This window comes from Lynx rufus, unplaced genomic scaffold (genome assembly GCF_022079265.1).
Source record: "Lynx rufus isolate CCGP_SWC_20201006 ecotype Redwood Valley unplaced genomic scaffold, mLynRuf1.p SCAF_13, whole genome shotgun sequence".
Taxonomy (NCBI): Eukaryota; Metazoa; Chordata; class Mammalia; order Carnivora; family Felidae; genus Lynx; species Lynx rufus.
The window spans coordinates 19,673,137-19,695,962 of record NW_025814827.1 but is presented as its reverse complement, the minus strand read 5'-3'; the positions used below and the strand labels follow the sequence as shown (position 1 = coordinate 19,695,962).

General features: G+C 38.6%; 1 protein-coding gene across 1 annotated transcript in view; it reads left to right on the top strand.

The window, feature by feature from the left end:
- Positions 1–677: 677 nt before the first annotated feature.
- TEX9 (testis expressed 9) overlaps positions 678–22,826 on the top strand; it is a 159,549-nt gene continuing 137,400 nt past the window's right edge. The window contains 2 exon segments of the mRNA XM_047074653.1: positions 678–843; positions 11,190–11,250. Coding sequence (XP_046930609.1) covers positions 678–843; positions 11,190–11,250 — 227 coding nt within the window.

Sequence of the window (22,826 nt, the reverse complement as noted above, 5' to 3'; positions counted from 1 at the left end):
CTGTCAGTCCCATGGAACAGAGAGGATAAGTCAGGATCAGAAAGTAACCTGAGTGGTAGAAAAAAAAATAACTGGTATATCTTAGCCAAGCTTGTGACTGACATTCAAATTACTTCATCTTTATCTAGCTCTGACTTTTTCTCAAGCTCCATGAAAGTGCTTAATGAAAATTTTGAGATGGGTGTTCCACTATCACCTCAAATTTGGCGTATTTGTAACCATATTACTAATATTGCCACTGAAGCAGAGCTAGCTGAGACAATTACCCCTATACTATCCTTCTCGTAATCGGGAGAAACCAAAGAATAGGGAAAAGTAATTTGAGCACTGTCCTTTATTGTGTCTTCATGTTAGAATGCTTTGTATGTAGCCCAATTCAAGGACGATGTTATGTTCTTTGAACACGAGGCCTAAGTTTGTAATAAATAAAATCAAAGTTTTACCCCAGAAGATATATGAATCTTTTGTGTAGAGAAATGTGTTAAAGAAAACTAAATTTCAAGGTGGATGGGTGTTTGATTATGACTACTTAGAAGAATCCCAGCCACAGCGAGAGTGGAAGCTTCCTAGTCCTGTTCTTTCTCCACTTTTCATGGGACAAATGTGTTAAGGGCAGTGAAGGATCTGAGATTGAACCCTACTTGCATGCCACAAGTTAGGCTGACACAGTTTCAGGGATGTTGGCAGAAGACACAAGACGCCTGGGTCAGAGACATGGTACAGGAGATAGCCTGTCGTCCCCTTTGTCGTCCAAGTCCCACGAGGGTGATGTACAGGTGGAATCAGATAGATTTTGCACATGCAGTAAACATGCGTCAGGACCCAAGAAGGGGTTAGGAGTTGGTGAGTGCTGTAGGGACGGGTGACAGATCCCAAGGAAGTGGGGAGGCATACACTACAAAATGTGCAGATGGCAATAGAGTAGGTTAAAGGAAGAGAACTTTTCAGAGTGAAGGAGAGAAAGAGAACTTTAAAGAAAAAAATTTTAAGTTTATTTATTTTAAGAGAGAGAGAGAGAGAGAGATTGTGAGCAGGGGTGCGGTGGAGAGATGGGGAGAGAGAGAGAGAGAGAGAGAGAGAGAATCCCAAGCTGAGCTGACAGCTCAGAGCCCGACATGGGGCTCAAACTCACAAACCGTGAGATCATGACCTGAGCTGAAATGAAGAGTCAGATGCTTAATTGACTGAGCCACCCATGGTGCCCCAAGAAAGAACTTTTAACTAACCCCTGAAGATCTAGAGAGTAAAACCTCATGTAAAAAAGAGAGCACATTTCAAAGACCAAAGATTTAATGCCTCACTTTTTACCAATGCCAAATGCTTCACCAGAATTTCAGTAAAATAGCTACAGTCTTTATTTGTTTTGGGGAAGGTGGGTGCTGCAGACTGGGTCCTCTAGGAAGCAGACTTCCAGAGTGCAAGATGTTGAGTACAGAATGTCCTCGGGGTTAGTGGGGAAAAGAAACGCAGATTGGGGCAGAGAGAAAAGACAGGTTGCAATGCAGGCCTGATGACATTTTGCCAATGCCAGCACCAGCTATGGAGCTAAATTAGCCTGTCAGGGTTGGTTTTTTGGGGTGGAAATGGTGAAGCCTTTTCTCTTAGTGTCAATGAGTCACTGCATGTGTGCCATTTGGAAGGGGTGTGTCCTTGGGCGAAGGACTTTTCTGCAGGCAATCCTGGAAGGAGCTGAGAGCTGGCTCTAGAAAACCCAGTGACTGGACAGCAAGTCCTTCTTTGGATGAGGGTCTGGATATCACAGTTTCATGTCTACCACTATCTTATCCACTCTGTGTCGCTTAAAATCTACTTCTTAAAATACGTTGAGTTCAGCTAGGATTCTGGTTGGCCTCCCCTACTGGGGAAAACTTCGAAGAGGAGTGTTAATGAAGTGGACTATAGCTTCCATAATTGCAACTCGTTTAGATGTCTCTCATCCTTAGCTGGCACCTCTGCTGGTTTTGGACATAACTCCTATATGAGAAAGGGACACTGCTCTTCAGGATACTGCATTCATCTTAAAGTGATATCCAATAGTCCTCTGAAATGTTTGGATAGTCCCCTTTGTCCAGTATGTATGTATCTGCATAAATGGCCGTAGGTCCCACTGGGGAATGATTTTACCATGTACATTTATTCTGCTCTTTTACAGCTATCTCTTCTTTCTGAAAAACGGCATCCTCTGGGTCCAAAAACGGGGGGGGGGGTTAAATTCTGAAAACAGCAAAAGATCATGAAGTTTTACTGGAACAACTACCCTCAGCCTCCTATTTAGTCATCCTTAATTTCTTCTAAGGGTACAAGTTAAATAATACAAATTCGTATTTTCCTAACCATCTCCATAACTCTCTGTGGGTCAGTCCCCTTGGCCACCAGTCTGAACTTGCCACTCATTACAATAATTGCATCTACCTAGTGTCTAATTAAGTGCTACCATGTGGTCTCCATCTTTTGGGGATCTTATTATCCCTGTTACCATAAGTGAGCCCGGTACTGTAACCGACTCTTTTGCTGTCAACCCTGGCAAACAAAAGAGAACTAACACTGAATTTTTTAGTGATGCTTGTCTTCCTTCTCCCAGCACATCCCTATGGTCTTGCTAAATTGTGTATCCTTCAGGTCTTCCCGTGGAACATAATCGTTTAGAGGGTATTTTTGTCTGATATAGTATATCTACTCCAGCATGCTCATCTGTCACAGGAATTCTGGCATTTTGACCTCTCTTATTATGGGCCATTATTTTTTTTTTTTCCCAGCTGCTAGGTGTTACCCAGTTAGTGAGTTAACAGAGATCACAGAGAGTTCACAGAGATCCCTTCTCTTGGGATCCTTGTTATAGGTGTTAAATCCTGTATCTCAGGGCTTAATAAAAAACACTTTTTCCAATCTCTTGTTCTAATCTCCTTGATCAAGCACTCAAAGAACACAGCCCCAGGCATACTTCCAGCTCTTTCCAGCACATGCCATCAGTTTCCTGCATCTCCTTTCTGTCCTCTTTCATGTCCCAACATGTCCCCAGCTTGGTTATATGCTATGACCCCTTCAAAATCTTCCCCAACTACCTACTTCACAGATGCTGAGAGGAGCACATATTGTCTTACAGGAGGTAGAAATCTGTATTTTCTTAAAGCAAGAGGAAGTGGTAGCTCTGAATAGGGAGAGTTGGGCTACTTTGGTAGGTTCATAACTCAGGGAAATCTGAGAATCCAATATTTTCAGGGGTATCAATCCGAATGTCCCCACTCCAAGTGTTAAGGTCCAATTCTTTCTCAGAGTCTAGACCTTAGTATAGCAGACTTATGTTGTTTGAAAATTGAACTTTTTTGGAAAGTACCTACTCTGACAATTAAGTGCTGGGTCTGATCCTAAGTTTTCTCTGCCTCCCTGCTACAGATAGCCACTTTACATGTTGCTAAAGGGCCCCCAGGTTTTCCACCTGACTATTTCCAATTGCCTATTAATTGCTCTTAGCCTTTTATCTTTTTCTAGAGCATCAATCCAATTTGGCATTATCTATGGAATTCCATTGTTCTTGTAGTTACTACTGTATCTGTATTTTTCAAATGTCTGATACATCAAATCAGCTAGGGTATTTCTTTTCACTACTATGCCATTCCAGCTCACTACTAGCGGAAATTTGAACAATTGGATGGCTCCCTGCAGCCAGAGGCTGTTGTTACTTCATTTACTATCAGTGATGACATCTTCTTCACCAAGCTGGTAGTGAATGAACTAGCTCTAAATCCCCTTCTTAACTGTTTTCTGAGACTTCTCCTGGCACCAATTATTGCAGATTGGATTTTCTGGGAAGCACAGTGGATTGGAGTTTAAGGTGCAACATGATATTAGGGAGTACCATTGTGATCAAAGAGACAGGATTAGGCAGATGGAGAAGTTGAGCTGTGATGCAGGCTCTAATGACAGCCTTGATTGAACCCATAGAAAAGCTTGGCTCATCATAGTTTTCCTATGTTGGACACAAATGGCAGGAACTTTATACTCCCTTGTTAATGAGTCATTCTAATCTAATGTTAGAAACAAAAATTGTTGGTGAGGATGTGGAGAAAAAGGAACACTTGTGCACTGTTGGTAGGAATGTTAACTAGTATATCCACTGTGGAAAACAGTATGGAGGTTCCTCAAAAATTAAAAATAGAAATACCATATGATCCAGTAATTCTACTATTGGGTACTTAACTTACCCAGAGAAATTGAAAACACTAACTTGAAAAGATAAATGCACTCCTATGTTTATTGCAGCATTATTTACAATAGCCAAGACATGGAAGCAACCTAAGTGTCCATCAAGAGACAAATAAATAAGGAAAATGTGGTATATATATACAATGGAATATTACACACCCAAAAAAGGATGAGATCATGCCATTTGAGACAACATGGATGGACTTAGAGAATACTATGCTAAGGGAAATAAATTAGACTGAAAAAGACAAATACCATATGATTCTGCTCATAAATGGAATCTAAAAAGTTAATAAACAAACAAAAAGCAGATTCAAACCTGTAAATACAGAGAACAAACTGATGGTTGCTAGAGGAGACAGGGGTGAGGGATGAACAAAATGGGTGAAGAGCGGTAGGAGATACAAATCTCCAGTTATAGAATAGATATGTCACAGGAATAAAAAGCAGAGCATAAGGAGTACAGTCAATGATATTATAATAATAACATAATGGGACAGTTGGTAGGTATACTTGTGGTGAACATAGAGTAATGTCTAAACTTGTCAAATCACTAAGTTGTACACCCAAAACTAATGTAACATTATGTGTCAATGATACCTTAAAAAACAGAAAGAAAACCTAATGTTGAACCCATAACCTCCCTGCCATATAAGGGGGTGATTGCCACATAGTTTCCTCCTAAATAAGCTCCCTAATTAATTTTCATCTTTCAATTAATGGTGGCATCAATACCCAACCAAACATACTTTATCTATCTATCTATCTATCTATCTATCTATCTATCTATCTATCTATCTATCTATCATCTATCTTAAGCAGGCTTTATGCTCAGCACAGAGCCTGAGGCAAATCTCAATCCCATGACCCTGGGATCATGACCTAAGCTGAAATCAAGAGTCAGAAGCTCAACTGACTGAGTCACCCAGATGCCCCCACCAATAAACCATACTATAAATGACAATATCATGGCTTACCCTTTCTCCCTAACATTTCCAGTCAATTAGCAAGCCCTGTGATTTTTGTTTTGTGTGTGTGTGTGTGTGTGTGTGTGTGTGCTGTGTGGTAAAATACACATATTATAAAATTTTCCATTTTGACCATTTGAAAATATACAGTTCAGTGGCATTTACAGTGGTATATCATCATTATCACTATCTAGTTCCAGAACATTTCCAAAATCATGAAAAGAAACCCTGTACTCATTAAATAGTCAGTCCCCATCATCCCCTTTCCCCAGACCTTGGCAACCATTAATTTGCTTTTTGTCTCTATAGATTTGCCTATTCTGGATATTTCAAATAAATGGAATCATACAATATTGGTACTTTTGTGTATAGCTAATTTTTTTTAAGTTTATTTACTTATTTCAAGAGGGAGTGTGTGTGTACGAGTAGGGGAGGGTGAGAAAGAGAGGGAGAGAGAGACTCCCAAGCAGGTTCCACACTAGAAACAGAGCTGGGCTCCATCTAAAGACAGTGAGGTCATGACCTGAGCTGAAATCAAGAGTTGGATGCTTAACTGACAGAGCCACCCAGGCCCCCATATATGGCTTACTTCATAATGCCTACAAGGTTCATCTATGTTGTAGCATGTATCATTACTTCATTCCTTTTATTTGACAAATAAGATTTCATCGTACGAATATACCACATTTTATTTATTCTTTCATTATTTGAACACTTGAGTTGGCTACATGTTTTTGGTTATCATGAGTAGTGCTACTATGAACACATGTGTACAGGTTTTTGTTTGAATACCTGTTTTCAATTTTTTTGAGAATATACCTAGGGGTGGAATTGCTGGATCATATGATAAATCTATATTTAATGTTTCAGGAACAGCCAAACAAGCCCTGTGTTTTTAAATGGGTTTCCTGTGTATCCATTATTTCCATTTTTGCTACCATCAATATGAGTGTTTATTCTTTCATGATTGAATTACTTCAAAATTCCTTACTGGTATTAGTTCTCCTAATAGTTGTGCTTAATGCCTTCACACATATTCCCAAAATAAAGTTTTGATAACATCAGTTCACTTCCTAAACACCATCTAGAACTTCTGTTTAGAATAATATCCTAATTCTTAGGACACTAATTCTTAGCTTGGCATGTAAATCCTCCACATTTCCATTCCAGATATGTCTTATGTCTCAGTCTCCAAACCCTCCAAATAAACTAGTTCACTCGTCCTCTGAATACATCTTGAGTTTTTCCAGTTCTTCTTGTTTTCTTGAAACACATTTCCTCATTCCATCTCATGCATGAATAGCTTACAACCTATCCATGATTTAATTACAAAGCCATTTCTCTTTCCAGTTTGTCCCACCTCTGAACTTCCAGAGCTTGTAGATCAGGTTGAAATTTTATTTTGTCTTTTTGATTAGAGAGTGTTTCAAACTCTTGCAACAAAGAATCCATTTTTCAGAAAATATTATGCAATTTTAAAGAGGACAGGATTTCTGGAGGGAAATGATGTTATGTGAAAAGTGTGAAGAAAACAACAAAATCAAATTAATGATAGTGGCAAAAATAACTTGAGTTTGGACTTTTTTATAGACCCTAATGAAGAGAGAGATTTCTAAAGATACATGCCAGCCCTGAGGAAAAATTCTTCTCTGAAAAGGTAGATAATGCAGTAATGGGAAATATAACTATGAATTTAAATCTCACTAACAAAGAGCTGAAGATAATGTGTGATTGGAATCTCTGAAGAGGAGGCCATGTTCTTTCTGGTTCCACTGGCTTTGGACCTGAAAATGGGATTGTCCCAGTCAGAAATTTATTTTACTTTAAATACAGAAAAATGAGTTATATGGTACTCGGTCTAGGATATCTGTAAAGGAATATGGTTTAAAAAATATAAGAGATTCTTATGTATATGAAATTATCACTATTCATTGGGAAAGTGAGGTAACCTGCACATAAGGAAACAAAATTAACTATAGAAGGAACTTTGTGATAAACTCAGGTTTTGAAGTGATCTTTAAATTGTTTTTAATGGGGGCGCCTGGGTGGCTCAGTCGGTTGAGCGTCCGACTTCGGCCCAGGTCATGATCTCATGTCTGTGAGTTCAAGCCCCGCGTCGGGCTCTGTGCTGACAGCTCGGAGCCTGGAGCCTGTTTCAGATTCTGTGTCTCCCTCTCTCTCTGACCCTCCCCCATTCATGCTCTGTCTCTCTCTGTCTCAAAAATAAATAAATGTTAAAAAAAAAAAGTAAAAAAAAAATAAATTGTTTTTAATGTTTATTTATTTTTGAGAGACAGAGAGACCGTGAGCAGGGGAGGGGCAGAGAGAGATAGACAGACAGACAGACAGAATATGAAGCGAGCTCCAGGCTCTGAGCTGTTGGCACAGAGCTTGACGTGGGGCTCGAACTCATTAGCCATGAGATCATGACCCTAGCCGACATCAGATGCTTAACCAACTGAGCCACCCAGGCGCCGCTTGAGATGATCTTTAAAAAATAGAGGGGATGGCACATAAACAGCAAAATGTGGCATGAATCTTTAAAACTGGAAAGCTGGAATGCCAATGGATAAGAAATGCAAAAATTAAGAAAAGTGCCCCCTCTACTTCTTTTTTAAATTGAAGTATAGTTGACACATAATGTTACATTATTTTCAGGTGTATTCTACTTTCCTTTAAGATATTTAAATTATTGAATTAAAATAATTGAAAAGGCACATTTAGCTGTTTTAGGCAAGACAAGCGATGTTTACTAAAGAAGACAGGACTGTAACTCTTATTTTCCTTCCATTTTATACAACAAATAGCATTCAAAGGTAAAACTAACTTTAGGGAGCCTGGGTGGTTTCATTGGTTAAGCGTCCGACTCTTGGTTTTGGCTCAGGTCATGATCTCAGGATTCGTGAGTTTGAGTCCCGCGTTAGGCTCTGTGCTGTCAATGAGGGACCTGCTTGGGATTTTCTCTCCCCCTCTCTGCCCCTCTCCCACTCTCTCTCAAAAAATAAACTTTAAAAATATATTTTAAAAATTAAAAAAGATAAGCTAACTTTAAAGTGGAAATAGAAGCCCCTGGTAAGTGAGGAACTGGTCTTAATGCACCTCGATGCTTTGGATAAATTTAGAATTCTTCATTTATACAGATTGTACTATAGATAAGGACGCTTTTCTAAACACATTTGTGAAGGATCTCCTGGTCAGAAATGCTGCAACCTGAGCAGGGGAAGAGGGGTACTATTGACCTTGACAATGACCATGGAGTTTGGTACTGAACTAAAGGGCCAAAATGTTTGTTTTTTGCTTGGGAGAGTTGAAAGGAGCATTTGCCCTCCATTGAGAAGACCATTTGGTTTCCTTGCCATCATTTGGTGGCAAGTTGCTTACATGAGATAATGTCCATCTTTGAAAGAACAAACATTCATTTTTACTGTTGTGGTTCTGGGTATGGGTGTGTTTTTCTTATCCACAGAGTCTAACTCTACTTACTCTTTGATGGTTCACAGACTGATTTACTAGGAGCTATCAACCTGATAATATGGTAGAATGGCTGGGGGGTTTGTTTAATTTTTTTTAATGTTTATTTTTTAGAGAGAGACAGTGAAGCAGGGAAGGGCCAGAGAGACAGAGAGACACAGAATCTGAAGCAGGCTCCAGACGCTGAGCTGTCAGCACAGAGCCCGACGCGGGGCTCAAACCCATGAACCACAAGATCATGACATGAGCTGAAGTTGGACGCTGACCCGACTAAGGCACCCAGGTGCCCCTTCTTTGTTTTTTAATTAGAGTATAGTTAACACACGTTGTTGCATTAGTTTCAGGTATACAGCATAGTTATTTGACAAATTTATACATTATGCTATGCTCACCACAAATGTGGCTACCATCTGTTGCCATGCAATGCTATCAAGATACCACTGACCATAAATATTATGTTATGCTATATCTTCTATCCCTGTGACTTACTTATTCATTCCATAACTGGAAGCCTGTTATCTCCCACTCCTTTTCACCTATTTTGTCCATCACCCCACCTCCCTCCCCTCTGGCAACCATCATTTTGTTCTCTGTATTTATAGGTCTGATTCTGCTTTTTGTTTATTAATTTTTTTTAGATGTCACATATGAGTGAAATCATATAGTATTTACATTTCTCAGTCTGATTTTTTCACTTAGCATAATACCCTCTAAGTCCATCCGTATTGTCTCAAATGGCATGATCTCATCCTTTTTATAGCTGTGTAATACTCCATGTGCCATATATATATATATATACACACATATGTATATGTATATATATATACATATATATATATATGTATATACATATACATACGTATATATATGTATTGCACATTTTCATTATCTATTCTTCTGTCATTGGATACTTAGGCTGCTTCCATATCTTGGCTATTGTAAATAATGCTGCAGTCAACATAGGGGTGTGTATATCTTTTCAAATTGGTGTTTTTGTTTTCTTTGGCAATTCCCTGAAGTGGAATTACTGGATCATATAGTATTTGTAGTTTTAATTTTTGAGTTACTTTCATACTTTCTATTAAGAACTTTCATACTTTTTATACAGTTTTATGCAGTGGATATTGCAATTTACATTCCCACCTACAGTGTATGAAGTTTCCTTTTTTCTCAACATCCTCATCAACACTTGTTATTTCTTGTTTTTTTTATCTTAGCCATTCTTACAGGGGTAAAGGGATATCTCATTGGGGTATTGATTTGCATTTCCCTGATGATTAGTAATGTTGAGGATTTTTCATGCATCTATTGACCATCTGCATGTCTTCTTTGGAAAATGTCCAGTCAGGACCTCTGCCCATTTTTTAATTGGATTGTTTGGGGTTTTTTGGTTTGAGTTGTATAAGTTCTTTATATATTTCAGATATTAACTCCTTATTGGATATTTCTTTTGCAAATATCTTCTACCATTCAATAGATTGCCTTTTTGTTTTCTTGATGTATTTATTGATGTATTTTTGCTGTGCAAAAGCTTTTTATTTTGATGAAGTTCTAATAGTTAATTTTTGCTTTTGTTTCCCTTGCCTTAGGGGACATATCTAGAAAAATGTCACTACAGCCATGTCAGAGAAATTACCACCTGTGTTCTCTTCTAGGATTTTTATGGTTTGAGGTCTCACATTGAGGTCCTTAATCAGTTTTGAGTTTATTTTTATGTATGGGGTTAGGAAGTGGTCCAATTTCATTCTGTTGCATGTAATTGTCCAATTTTCCTATTGAAGAGACTGTCTTTTCCCAGTTGTATTTTCTTGTCTCCTTTGTTATAGATTAATTGATTATGTAATTGTGGGTTTATTTCTGGGCTTTCTATTCAGTCCCATGGGTTTATGTGTCTGTTTTTGTGCTAGTATAATATTATTTTGATTTCTATAGCTTTGTATTATATCTTGAAATCTGGAATTGTGATAACTTTTATCTTTTTTCTTCTTTCTCAAGATGTCTTGGGCTATTGGGCGCTTTTGTGGTTCCATACAAATTTTAGGATTGTTTGTTCTAGTTCTGCGAAGAATGCTATTGGTATTTTGATAGGGATTTCATTGAATCTATAGATTGCTTTGGGTAATATGGACATTTTAACAATATTAATCTTTCCATTCCATGAGCATGGAACATCTTTCCATTTGTGTTGTTATCAATTGGAATGGTTTTTTCAAAGCTTCTGCTGAGGTGCTAGAATTAGAGATGATTCTCATGTGAGAAAGGGGCACTATTCTTCAGAATGGTGTATACATCTCAAAGGGATGAATATTATATGGTGCTATATCCCCAGCAGTTAGAGTACATCAGTTCAGTATCCCCAGTCAACATCACTCCCGATGACCCACTTGGAGAATTTGTTTTCTTGTCCTTGCAGCTTTAGGATCTGTGGATTGAGAGGTCTGAATTTCTATTGCAGTGGGGCTCTTTGCCCCAAGCAACATAGAGTACCTCTAAACTTAAAGCTATAGCTGCTTTCTGGTCACTTTGCATTTCTTGTCCCTTTAAAAGGCGAAAGATTTATGCGATTTGAAGAGAAACCAGAGCATTCTTGTCCCTTTAATAGCAGCTGGTAAGCAAAGAAAGTAATTACACACTGGCAGGGGTAACTGAACTTCATCATTTAAATAGGTATATTGATACATAAAAGAGAAGAAATTCAGATGCTTTGTGGCATCTCTTGGTACTCCCTGCCTGATTCTAACTATAAATTGACAAACAGCAACCAGAGCTTCAGAAGGGTCTTGCTGCTGTTTCCACTGAGGGTCTGGGCTATTCCACCACACAAACCTAGACCAGTGGAAATGCTTGTCAACGGGTAGAATATTTAAGAATAAAAAGTAGAAGAGGGACATGATGAGTATCTGGCCTTGTGATCAAACAAAGCAGCAAGGGGCAGAAGTCCATCCCATTGACCCTCCTTTTGTAACTTTCCCCCCAAATTGTGATCAACCAGAATCCTGGAGAAGCTGTGACTGGGTATAGTGAACTAACTGTGACAGGCAAGCTGATCTGAGCAAGTGCAAGCGTGGAGTATAATAAATGTTATTGGTGGCCCACCCATCCTCCCCCTTTTCCATGTCAGTGCATCTATCTTTGAGCTGTTGCCAGTGTGGCTGATTGATACTGGCTTACAGCTGCACCAAACTTTGGAGAACTGCCTTGGGCCACTAGTTGCTGCTTCATCCAGAAATGCCTGAGAAATAATGTCCCACCCGCACTGGTGGCCGACAGCCAATGGCTGACATGATATGAGGGTACAAAACGCCTTCTCAAGGTAGGTCAGTTCTGAGGTGCAATCATTCATGCCCAAGAGCTTCTGGTGGAATTAGGCTATGACTAGACTTCAGCTGAAACTATTTCTTCTACTTAATATCTTCCCCTGTCCTGTAGTGCTTCACTCACATCCTGATAGCTTTCTCCTGGGAACACTCCTTCAGCAAATCACATAAGAATCTTGTCTCAAGCTCTGCGTCTGGGGATCCTAAGACAGTTCCTTTTCCTCTATCTCCAAAAAGGAAATTCCTGACGAAGAATTTTGATTGGCCCGGTATGTAGTAAAGAATTAACCTTACCCAAAGGGAGGTCTCCCTTTACCCCAAACTAAGAGGAGGTGATCTCTAGGCCCCTGGAATGTCTTGCTGATAGGAATAATTTGCCTGGGGGATTTGACCCATGTAGTATCAGTCTAAAAATGTGATTTATGATGGGGGCTTTGGGTCACTCAGTGTCAGTTTTGCCTCCAGAAGGGCTTGGAGACTAAAGATATCAGCCCAACCTGCAAGCCGGTCTGGAGACTACAGTTCAGCAACATAGGTGGTATGTAATGGGGTTCCAATAAAACTCTAAATATCAAAGATGGGGTGAGCTTCCTCTGCTGGCTGTGCATGTCTTCACACATTGTGGCTAGAAGGAGTTAACTCTGTCCATGACTCCATGTTGAGAGAACACGAAGCTCCTCACTTGGCCCCCTCCTGGACTCGACTCTGTGTATCTTTTCTCTTGGCCAATTTTAATCCCTGTAATAGCCCACAACTGTGGCTATAGCAGTTTTTAGTTTTAGTTCTGAGTCCTTCTAGCAAATGATCAAAACTGAGGGTGGTTTGGGGAACTGCCCAGATATGTAGTTGGTGTCATAAGTGAGAGTGGTCTTGTGTGGACACTGCTCCTCTAGCTATATGGTTGGCTAAACCATCACAACTGGCTTGCATCTCTTCTCCTTGTTTGGAGCCATCATTAAGGTCACATAAGTGGAGCACAGTCTGCTAGTAAATTTGGAGATAGGAGATGTGAGCTGGTGGGATGGACTGACAAAAAGATGTTTAATTGCCACCAGCATTTTCTAGGACCTCGAATCTGCCCTACCTTGATGAAAGTCTGCTTCTTTACTCCAATTACTGTGAATGCCACTACTTTTTTTTTCTTCCCTTCCCTGCATCAGGGAACATTGCCCTCCCATCTCTAACCCTGGCCTTCATTCTCCCCTCAGATGCTCAATTTACACTTCTGATTTGACACATCTGACATCATTTTGCTTGGAAATCAGTGAAATGTTAGTACTGCCTCCTTCTTTATGTGATGCAAATATTTACATATTATAACTATACTATTTTTATCTCTGGAAATTGATCTCTACTTAATATTATGTGTTAATTATAAATGTTTCTTTATAATGAAACTTCTTGGTGAATAGATGTAGTTTGGCCTCCATAGCATCTACTTTATAATTTTAAAGAGTCTGTGGTCATTTTCTTTAAAATGTTTATTATCCATAAAAAATACAAATGAAATAAATTTTTATTATCCTTGCTAACAATATTAACCTCATTCCTTAGCTTGTCCTGTCATCAGGTGTTAGTTGATGTCAATTGCTTGAGAGTGGCTGGGAGGAGGCTCCATAGTAATGTTTGGGTGTTATCTGAAGTCATGTAGGAAACTTAAGTTGGAATTTAAATACCAGCAGATTTTAAACAAAAGCTTCATTTCACTTAGGATTAGCATAGAAACTGGGGTAATGTATCTGTAGACCAACTCGTGGAGTAAAAAGGCAGGCACTAAGAAAACCCAGGCAGAGCCTGAGAACAGTAGACATGTAAACATTTCACTAATATCTGAATGAGAAAGGACCAGTAAGCATTAGAACATCAGAGTAGTAAAGCTTGTATTTCATTATCACTTTTTTGTATGTGTATAAATACATTAAAGTAAGCTTGACTATATGTCTAATCTGGTTTTTGTTTTTTGGGTTTTTGTGGTGGTTGTTTGTTTTTGCTTAAGTTAACTGATTCTATAATATAAGCCTATTTCTTCTCAACTGCTTTACTGGAACTAGACTCAGTTGTAAGCTGAGTAGCTGGGGATCATTTACTGTATCTCTCTTAGTTTCCCTGTCTGTAAAATAGTGATAATAGTCTAACTGCCTTGTAGGTTGTTGGGAGCCTTCTAGAATGCTTGGCCCAATAGAGGTGCTCAGTAAATGTATCTATTATTATTGGCTCTGTTAACATTTTGGGTTGAAAAAATTAGTTCATTAAGTATCCTTCAGGAGGTACCACTTTTGTGTCCTCACTGGATGTATCAGTTAAGTAGCACCTTCTTTTGAATGTTTCCAAGTACAAACCATTCCTTTTTAGGATTCTTTTGCTTCTGTATCATGAATAACTTTTTGAGGATGAGGCCCTTACTGGTTTTTGCCTTCACTGGTCATGCTCTTTTTAAGGCACAGATATCCTCAGTCTGACATTTAGCCTCACCACCTTCCTGACTCCATGCAGCCATTGCTTTGATCATAGTACGTAAGAGGCAATATTTTATCAGACTCAAACCAGAGCCATTGGAGTGTGGGATTAATCTCACTGCTTTAAGCCTGGGTTTTGTGTGCCTAGGGAGAACCTTGTCTTCTTATATGCCCCCAAACTACAGCCTCTGTTCATTGCTCTGTGTTATTCCAGGCCATTTGACTGGATTTCTGCCTCAGTTAACTCTTCAGAATTCAAGCTCCCCCTTGGATCAGGAACACTGAACCAAATCCATGTGAAAGGGATCCTAACAGCCTACTCTTGAGCAGCTGAGTCCTGTGCTCCATAAATCCAAGGCTTCGTTAGACTTCTGCTCCTGAAATCCAAAACCACTGCCTCCCCTGACTTCATTATTTTCTACTCTCTGTACCCTTTCCAACTGGAATGGACCAAATTTCGATGCCAGTCTGAGTCCGTGGTGAATTTGTCATTTGAACACTAGCTTGCTGCCCCATGACCCAACTCTATGACTGGCTCTGTTTTTCCTCCTGTCCCATCTTCGATTCAGGGTCTCAGTTATACCTGAGGGTCAAGCTTATACAAGTGTCAGCACTGCCAAATGCATTCAGGTATTATCTTTTTAAAAGAATCACATAAATTGCATTCACATAATTGCATAGGTAGAACTACCTATTCTCTACTGCATTACATGTGTTATACTTTTAATATCTTTTAATTAGCTAATTTTCTGACAGTCATTCTAGTTTGTTACTGAGTTTCAAATTCTATTTTGTTTTAGAGCCCTAGGAAAATTGCACACATTGCTTTAATTAGTACCATTTTGGTTGTCAAATTTTCAAGATGAAGCCATTGTGTTTCAGCATTATTTAAAGCTAGGGCATTAAAATTAGTTGGGAATTTTTCAAGAATCCCTCATTATAACCCAATTTTAAAGTTATTTTAAATATAACATTTAAAAGAGTTACTCTCTTTGGGATACAATATTGCAAAAGTTATATAAAAAGCTAATTGCTAGCCAAAGGTATCACTTTTCACTGAGTAAAAAATAATGTCAACTAAATTGTCTGTATCAGGAGAAGCAGAAATTGAGTAATCCAAAAGTAATTTATATTTGTCTTTGGGATGCTTTTGCCCTTAAACTTGAATATGGGTGAGTCTGATGTCTAGGGAATTCATGTCAAAGTAATGAAGCTATATAATGAAGATCTCAAATGAGGAAGCTGATGAGTTCAGTTATTCTGCCCTTTTTTTTTCTTGCTCTCCCAGGTTGAAAGAAGCAAGTTAAGCTGACCCCCAGTCTTCTTTGGTAGATTAGAATATTGAACACAGATGTTAAATCATGGGTCTGGGAAGAATTCAGTAGCGATTAGAAGATGCTGAAATAAGGAGTTTCAGATCTCTATTGCTTTATGTGATTAGAGATTAAAAAAAAGAAAGAAAGAAATGGAGGGAACAACAACAGCAACAAAAGAAGATAGATTATATCATAGGGAAAAAAAAACATTTAGAGAAAACACTGCAGAATTTCTGTAAAGAGAACAGGGAATGACATGTGGCCAAGTGTTAGGCTGCCCTGAAACATAACCGATCAAGTTCTGCATATTGCGTGCCATGGGGGTGGAAGTAAATTAGAGAAGGAAATGAAACAATAGGCTAAAGAAGTAAAAACTAGTATCTTTGAAAATTAGGGCATTTCTTATATCATGGTATGTAAGAAATGCATATAAACATGATATTTTAAAACCAATACTCTTTTGATTCATTTGAATCATTCTTTTTTACCATATGCATCTTTTATCTACTACTCAACAGCTACAAACTTGAAAACAAGCACCTAGAATTTGAAAATACATAGAATTTGATGGTAACAGCAAATGTTTCTTCTAATGATAAATACCTAACACTCTACCTAGCTAGTTTAGTCTTACACAAAATTTCTAAGTTGAAAGACAGCATGCTTTGTTTATCTTTTGCAACTAGACCGTACATGCCTTAAGGCCAATTACTGTGTCATAGTTGTTTATATCGATCACAGGCTCTAAGGAGAACACCTCATACGTAGTAGGTGCATATTTTTTGAATGAAGGCATGGATACTGAGTGCATGAATATCTCTGGCTAGGTCTGGATGCCCCATATAATAAGAACATGGCAATCTGATCACTTCAGCCATTTTTATCCCCCACCAATTGCTTCTGCCATGTTTATTATGTGATCTGCAAGGAAAAATTAGAGCTATTATAATTTATTTCATTTATATTCCACCTTGTTTATAAAAAAAATTTAGATGGCACCAAAATTGCTCTATTAAGTGTACCATCCTGCTTTTTTTTTTAATTTCTTTTAAGTCCTAACCATTTTCAACATGCTGTGCCACGTATGTCTAGTTTTTCTTTCTTAGTGGTTCATGTTTTGGTAAAAACCTTCTTTGCCTCTGCAGATGGATTGATCTCTCTTAACATGTTACACCATCTTTTTTGTAAAAATATAAGTCAGAAGGCATAGTCCTTACTATTTTTAATTTTATTTTTTTAATTTTTTTTAATTTTATGTATTTATTTTTTTAACGTTTATTTATTTTTGAGACAGAGAGAGAGACAGAGCATGAACGGGGGAGGAGCAGAGAGAGAGGGAGACACAGAATCGGAAGCAGGCTCCAGGCTCTGAGCCATCAGCCCAGAGCCCGACGCGGGGCTCAAACTCACGGACGCGAGATCGCGAGATCGTGACCTGAGCTGAAGTCGGACGCTCAACCGACTGAGCCACCCAGGCGCCCCTAATTTTATTTTAATAAAGGGAATTGGTTTCCTGGCATGTAGCTAGCCAGATCTTCTATAGATGACTCTTTTATTCTCCATTTCTTAACAATCACATAAATGACCTTTCAGAAAAACTAATATTTAGCAATAATAGCTAACCTTCATTCATGCTTACTATCTTCCTGGCACTGTGCTTGACTCTTTCTTATGACCTTGTTGTATTTATTTTTTATTTAAAAATGTAAATATATGCACATATAATTTTATATAAATTTATAAGTATGATGATACCATACATGGTGGGAAGAGTGTGAAGGTACAGGTGCTTCCCCTTCAGCTAAAGGCAAGAGAGAAGAACTTAGGGAAACCACCTAAAGAGCTTAATATGTGTCTCGCACAGTTTGGGAGACACAAGACTGGTGTCAGAATTATTCCTGAAAAATTTAAATAAAGGACTGAGAGCTTAGAGGAAGCGGTCAATGGCTGTAGTTTGGGAAGTAGCTGATATTTTAGATTCTGTCACAGTGCAAGAGTTTTCATGGTTCCCAAGGATCAGGTCTAGGTGGATAACGTGACAAAAGTCAACCTGAGTGGTCTTAGTTCCTGTCCAAGTGGAAACCTCAGGAACAGAAGGCCCAAAGTGGATACCTCAGGGTATGGAAGAAGTCACAAATGACTAGCTGGAATAGAAATGGATTTGAGATCCCCGCAGTGGTGGTGACAGGGTTTGCAAGAAACCCAAACACCTTCCAGGAGAGAAAAAAACCAGACTGACAAGTCTTCCAAGTCTAAAAGGAGCCAGCGGCAGCCAGCATCAGCATCAGTTAAGTGAGAATTTTTCTGCCCTGCTTTCCTCTCCTTGCTCTCTCTCCTTGGAGAGCTATAACGCTGTGGGAGGAGCAGTAGAAGGGTAATGGAAGGGAGAGAAGAAGTAATTCATACTCCCTTTCCTGACTTGTGGCTTCTCTGCCTGCAGGCTGCCATGGGTGCAGCAGATCTGAGCCAAATGTGGGGAGGAGAACCTAAAATGTAAATGAAGTCCATAATTTTGATTATTATATGGGAATGGAATGGATTGTTATATGGGAATGGAATGCAATTTTTTTGGTTTGCTCCTTTACATTTTTAAATTTTTATTATTTTTAAAATTGAGATATAATTGGCATATAACATTGTTAGTTTCAGGTGTACAACATAATGATTCAATATATGTATACACTGCAAAAAAAATCACCACAGTAAGTCTAGTTAACATCTACCACCACACATAGTTAAGAACTTTTTTTCTTGTGATTAGATCTACTTCTGTCAACAAAAGTTTATTGTCAACAAGCAAAATAATGTCTAAGTAGTAGCAAATGGCTTCAGTTACTTCCATACGTTTCCTTCAAATTAAACATCTGCCATAAAAGAAAAGTCACTTTTTGTCCTTTCCTTCTTTGTCTTTATTTTTTTAATGTTTATTCATTTTTGTATTAAAAATTTTTTAATATTTATTTATTTTTGAGAGAGAGAGAGACAGACAGACACAGAGAGAGAGAGAGAGAGAGACAAAGACAGAGTGCAAGCGGGGGAGGGGCAGAGAGAGAGGGAGACACAGAATCCGAAGCAGGCTCCAGGCTCCGAGCTGTCAGCGCACAGCCTGACATGGGGCTTGAACCCATGGACCACAAGATCATGACCTGAGCTGAAGTTAAGTTAGACACTCAACCGACCGAGCCACCCAGGTGTCCCTAATATTTATTGATTTTTGATGAAGAGCACACAAGCAGGGGGAAAGGCAGAGAAAGGGAGACAGAAGATCCGAAGTGGGCTCTGTGCTGACAGCAGTAAGGGCTCCAACTCAGGAACCTGTGAGATCATGACCTGAGCCAAGGTTGGATACTCGAATGACTGAGCCACCCAAGTGCCCCTTTCTTTAACTTTAATAGAAATATACTTTGATTAGTTAGAAATCTAAATTGTATACCAGCTTTTAAATAATTCATTATTCAAGTTTCTTTGATAGGAATTGACACAGAAAATGTAGCTTTGTAGTTTATTTTTATGTAAAGATCATAAATCATTTTATTTTATTTTCCTGTTATACTTCTCTGTATACTTCTCTGTATACTTCTCCTGTATACTTCTCTGTAGTTCTTCCAAACTATCTACATTGGGCCCATATTAAATAATCAGAGAAATGAGTTACTATAATTTTTTTGCCTTGCCTCTTCCTCAAGCTATCTCATCTGTTCTTCCTTTTACTGCTAGACTTGGAAAAGGAGTCCACACCTTTACTTTTACTTTTTCACTACACATTCACTATAATCCTTCCAATTCTGGTTCACCTCTCTAATGAAATTGCTTTTCAAAGGCCACTGTTATCCAGTCGTAAGATTCAAAGGCTCTCTCTTAGGCTTTATCTCTGGATCACATTTGTGACAGTGCTTAATTCACAGTGCCCAGTAAACAATCAGTTCTGAATATGTTTTAGTTCTATTCCCACAAGGATTTGTTTAATGGTATTAATTAAATTAATAAATATATAATATTCTTTATCTGCATAAAAGATTGCATTGAATGAAGACTTAAGCAGTCCAATTACATCTGTTTACCTATAAACAGATTGTGTTACCTGTATTGCTAATATAGCACAATAAATTGCCACTGCGTTTTTCACTTATACTCAGGATAGGGGGCCCAATATTGTAGAAATTCAACTCTCATTTGTTGTTCTTTATTTCCATGCCTCGTAATATAATTATTTATTTAAACATAAGATAAATAAGTTCTGGGGTGTAATATACATCTTGGAGACTATAGTTAACACATTATACTTTTGGAAGTTGCCAAGAGAGCAGACCTTGAAAGTTCTCATCACAAGAAAAAAAAATTCTAACTATATGAAGTCATAGATGTTAACTAAACTTATTGCGGTGATCATTTCACAACATATACATATATCAAACCATCATGTCATACACCTAAAAGGAATAGTTATATGTCAACTACATCTCAATGAAACAGGAAAAGATACAGTTTCCTGTCAGTAAAATGACTGAATCAGCTTGAGTATAAGCAGTGGGATCCCTGTCCTTGCTCTATGAGAAATCAAGCAGGCAGACAAATGAAACTCAGGGAGGGGGATATAAGAAGCTGTTCATTGAATTAAGTTGCCTTCAGATCCCAAACCTCTGGTCTCTTGTCTCAAGTTCTATTTTCCACCTTTCCCCTTAGTTTATTGACTAGAATGGCCTCTGTTGAGAGAATCTGCATCTGTTTCCTAATTTTGGATTCCCTTTTCTTTACCAGCTTCTCCTCCCAGCCCAACAACCTGGACAGCTATTTCCAATTTCCTTCACTGGAAGCCCTCAGGCACTCCCACCTGATGCTGCAGAAGGGGACAAAAGTTGTTAAACCCTGGGCAGGAAATAGCCTCAGCTCTGTTATCTGAATTTAGGCTGATGGGAATGAAATCAACAATATTTATTAAATACCTACTGTGTACCGGACATTTGAAAAATAACAGCTTGATTGAGATATAATTCAGATGCCATAAAATTCACACTTATCTTATTTGGATTTGTGCTACTTATTTATTTATTTGCTTGCAATTTGTTTATGATAGATATTCCACATCTGTGATCCTCTCCAGTTAGAAGTTCTTTGAAACGATGCTGTGGGCCTTGCCTGGTAGGAGGATAGAGTCATCTGACTCCCCCATCCTGCCAATGGCCCCACAGATAGCATAGGTTTTAAACTGGCTGTTGAACCTGTCACCCTGTCAACTTCTGCCACCATCTGAGTGGTTGTGTGGTCCTTGGCACCAATGATGAGGTTTTTGGCAGAGCATTTTCAACCCCATGTACAGGCCCATCAACTCAATAGCGTTGTTCTATAAAGTCAAGGATGTGCCTGCTCCCACAGCAAATTCACCCTTTTAAAGTGTATAATTCTCTAGGGTTTATATTCCTAGAATTGTGCAGTCATCACCATGATCCAATTTTAGAACATTTCATCCCCCCAAAAAGAAACCTCATACTCACTGGCATATACTTACCATTCTTCTCTCCCTGTAAACCACTACCCCAATTTCTGTTTCTATGAATTTGCCTATTCTGGACATTTCATGTAAAGGGAGTGATACACAGCTTTTGGGTCTGGCTTCTTTAACTTAGCCTAGTATTTCTAATGTTCATCTGTTATGTGTATCAGTAATTCATTTATTTTTATAGCCTAGTAATATTCTATTGTGTAGATATATCACATTTGTGTATCTGTTCATCAGTTGATGAGGAATTGGGTTGTTTCCACTTTTTAGCTATTATGATTACTGCTACTCTGAACATTTGTATACAAATTCTTCTGTGGACATGAGTTTTCAATTCTCTTCAGTATACATCTAGGAATGAAAATACTGGGTCATATGGTAACTCTATGTTTTAGCCAAACTGTTTTCTAAGGTGGCTACACCATTTTGCATTCTACCAACAGGGTATGAGGGTTCCAATTTTTCATATCCTTGCCAATACTTATTATGGTCCATCTTTTTTATTATAGCCATCCTAGTGAGTGGTTTTGATTTGCATTTGCTGATGACTAATGATGAGGAACGTCTCTTTTTGTCCTGGTTGACCATTTGTCTTCTTTGAAGAAACGTCCATTCAAGTCCTTGGCCCATTCCTTAATTGGGTTATCTATCTTTTTGTTGTTGAGTGGTAAATGTTCTTTACATACTTTGGCTACTAGGCCTTTGTTAGATACATGATTTGTAAATATTTTCTCCCATTCTTTGGGTTGTGTTTTCATTTTCATTAAAAAATTTTTTTCAGTTTATAGTCTAGTTAGTTAATATACAGTGCAATATTGTTTTCAGAAGTACAGTTCAGTGATTCATCACTTACATACAACACCCAGTGCTCATCACAACAAGCACCATTCTTTTTTTTTAAGTTTATTTATTTCTTTTGAGAGACAGAGATAGTGTGAGTGGCAGAGGGGCAGAGAGAGAGGGAGGGAGAGAATCCCAAGCAGGCTCCATGCTCCTAGCACAGAGCCTGATATGGGGCTTGAACTCATGAAACCGTGGGGTCATGACCTCTTGAAACCAAGAGTCAGATGCTTAACCAACTGAGGCACCCAGGTGCCTCACAACAAGTGTTCTTCTTTAAAGAAATTTTTTTTCTAGTTTTTATTTATTTTTGACAGAATGCAAGTGAGCATGCAAATAGGGAAGGAGCTGAGAGAGAGGGAGAGAGAGGATCTGAAGCAGGCTCCATGCTGACAGCAGAGAGCCGGGTGCAGGACTCCAACCAGTGAACTGCGAGGTCATGACCTGCCTGAGCTGAAGTTGGACGCTCAACCAACTGAGCCAGGCAGGCACCCAAGTGCCCTCCTTAGTACCCATCACCCATCTAGCCCATCCCCCACCCACCTGTGTCCATCAACCATCAGTTTGTTCTCTATCATTAAGAATCTCTTGTAGTTTGTTTCCCTCTCTTCTCTCCCCCTCTTCCCATATGTTCATCTTTTTGTTTCTTAAATTCCACATATGAGTCAAATGCACAAGATTTTCTATTTCTAGAGTGAAGTATACTGGATTTTGAACCTCCAGGGACATCACTTAAGATGATATTGTAGGTGTGAGTA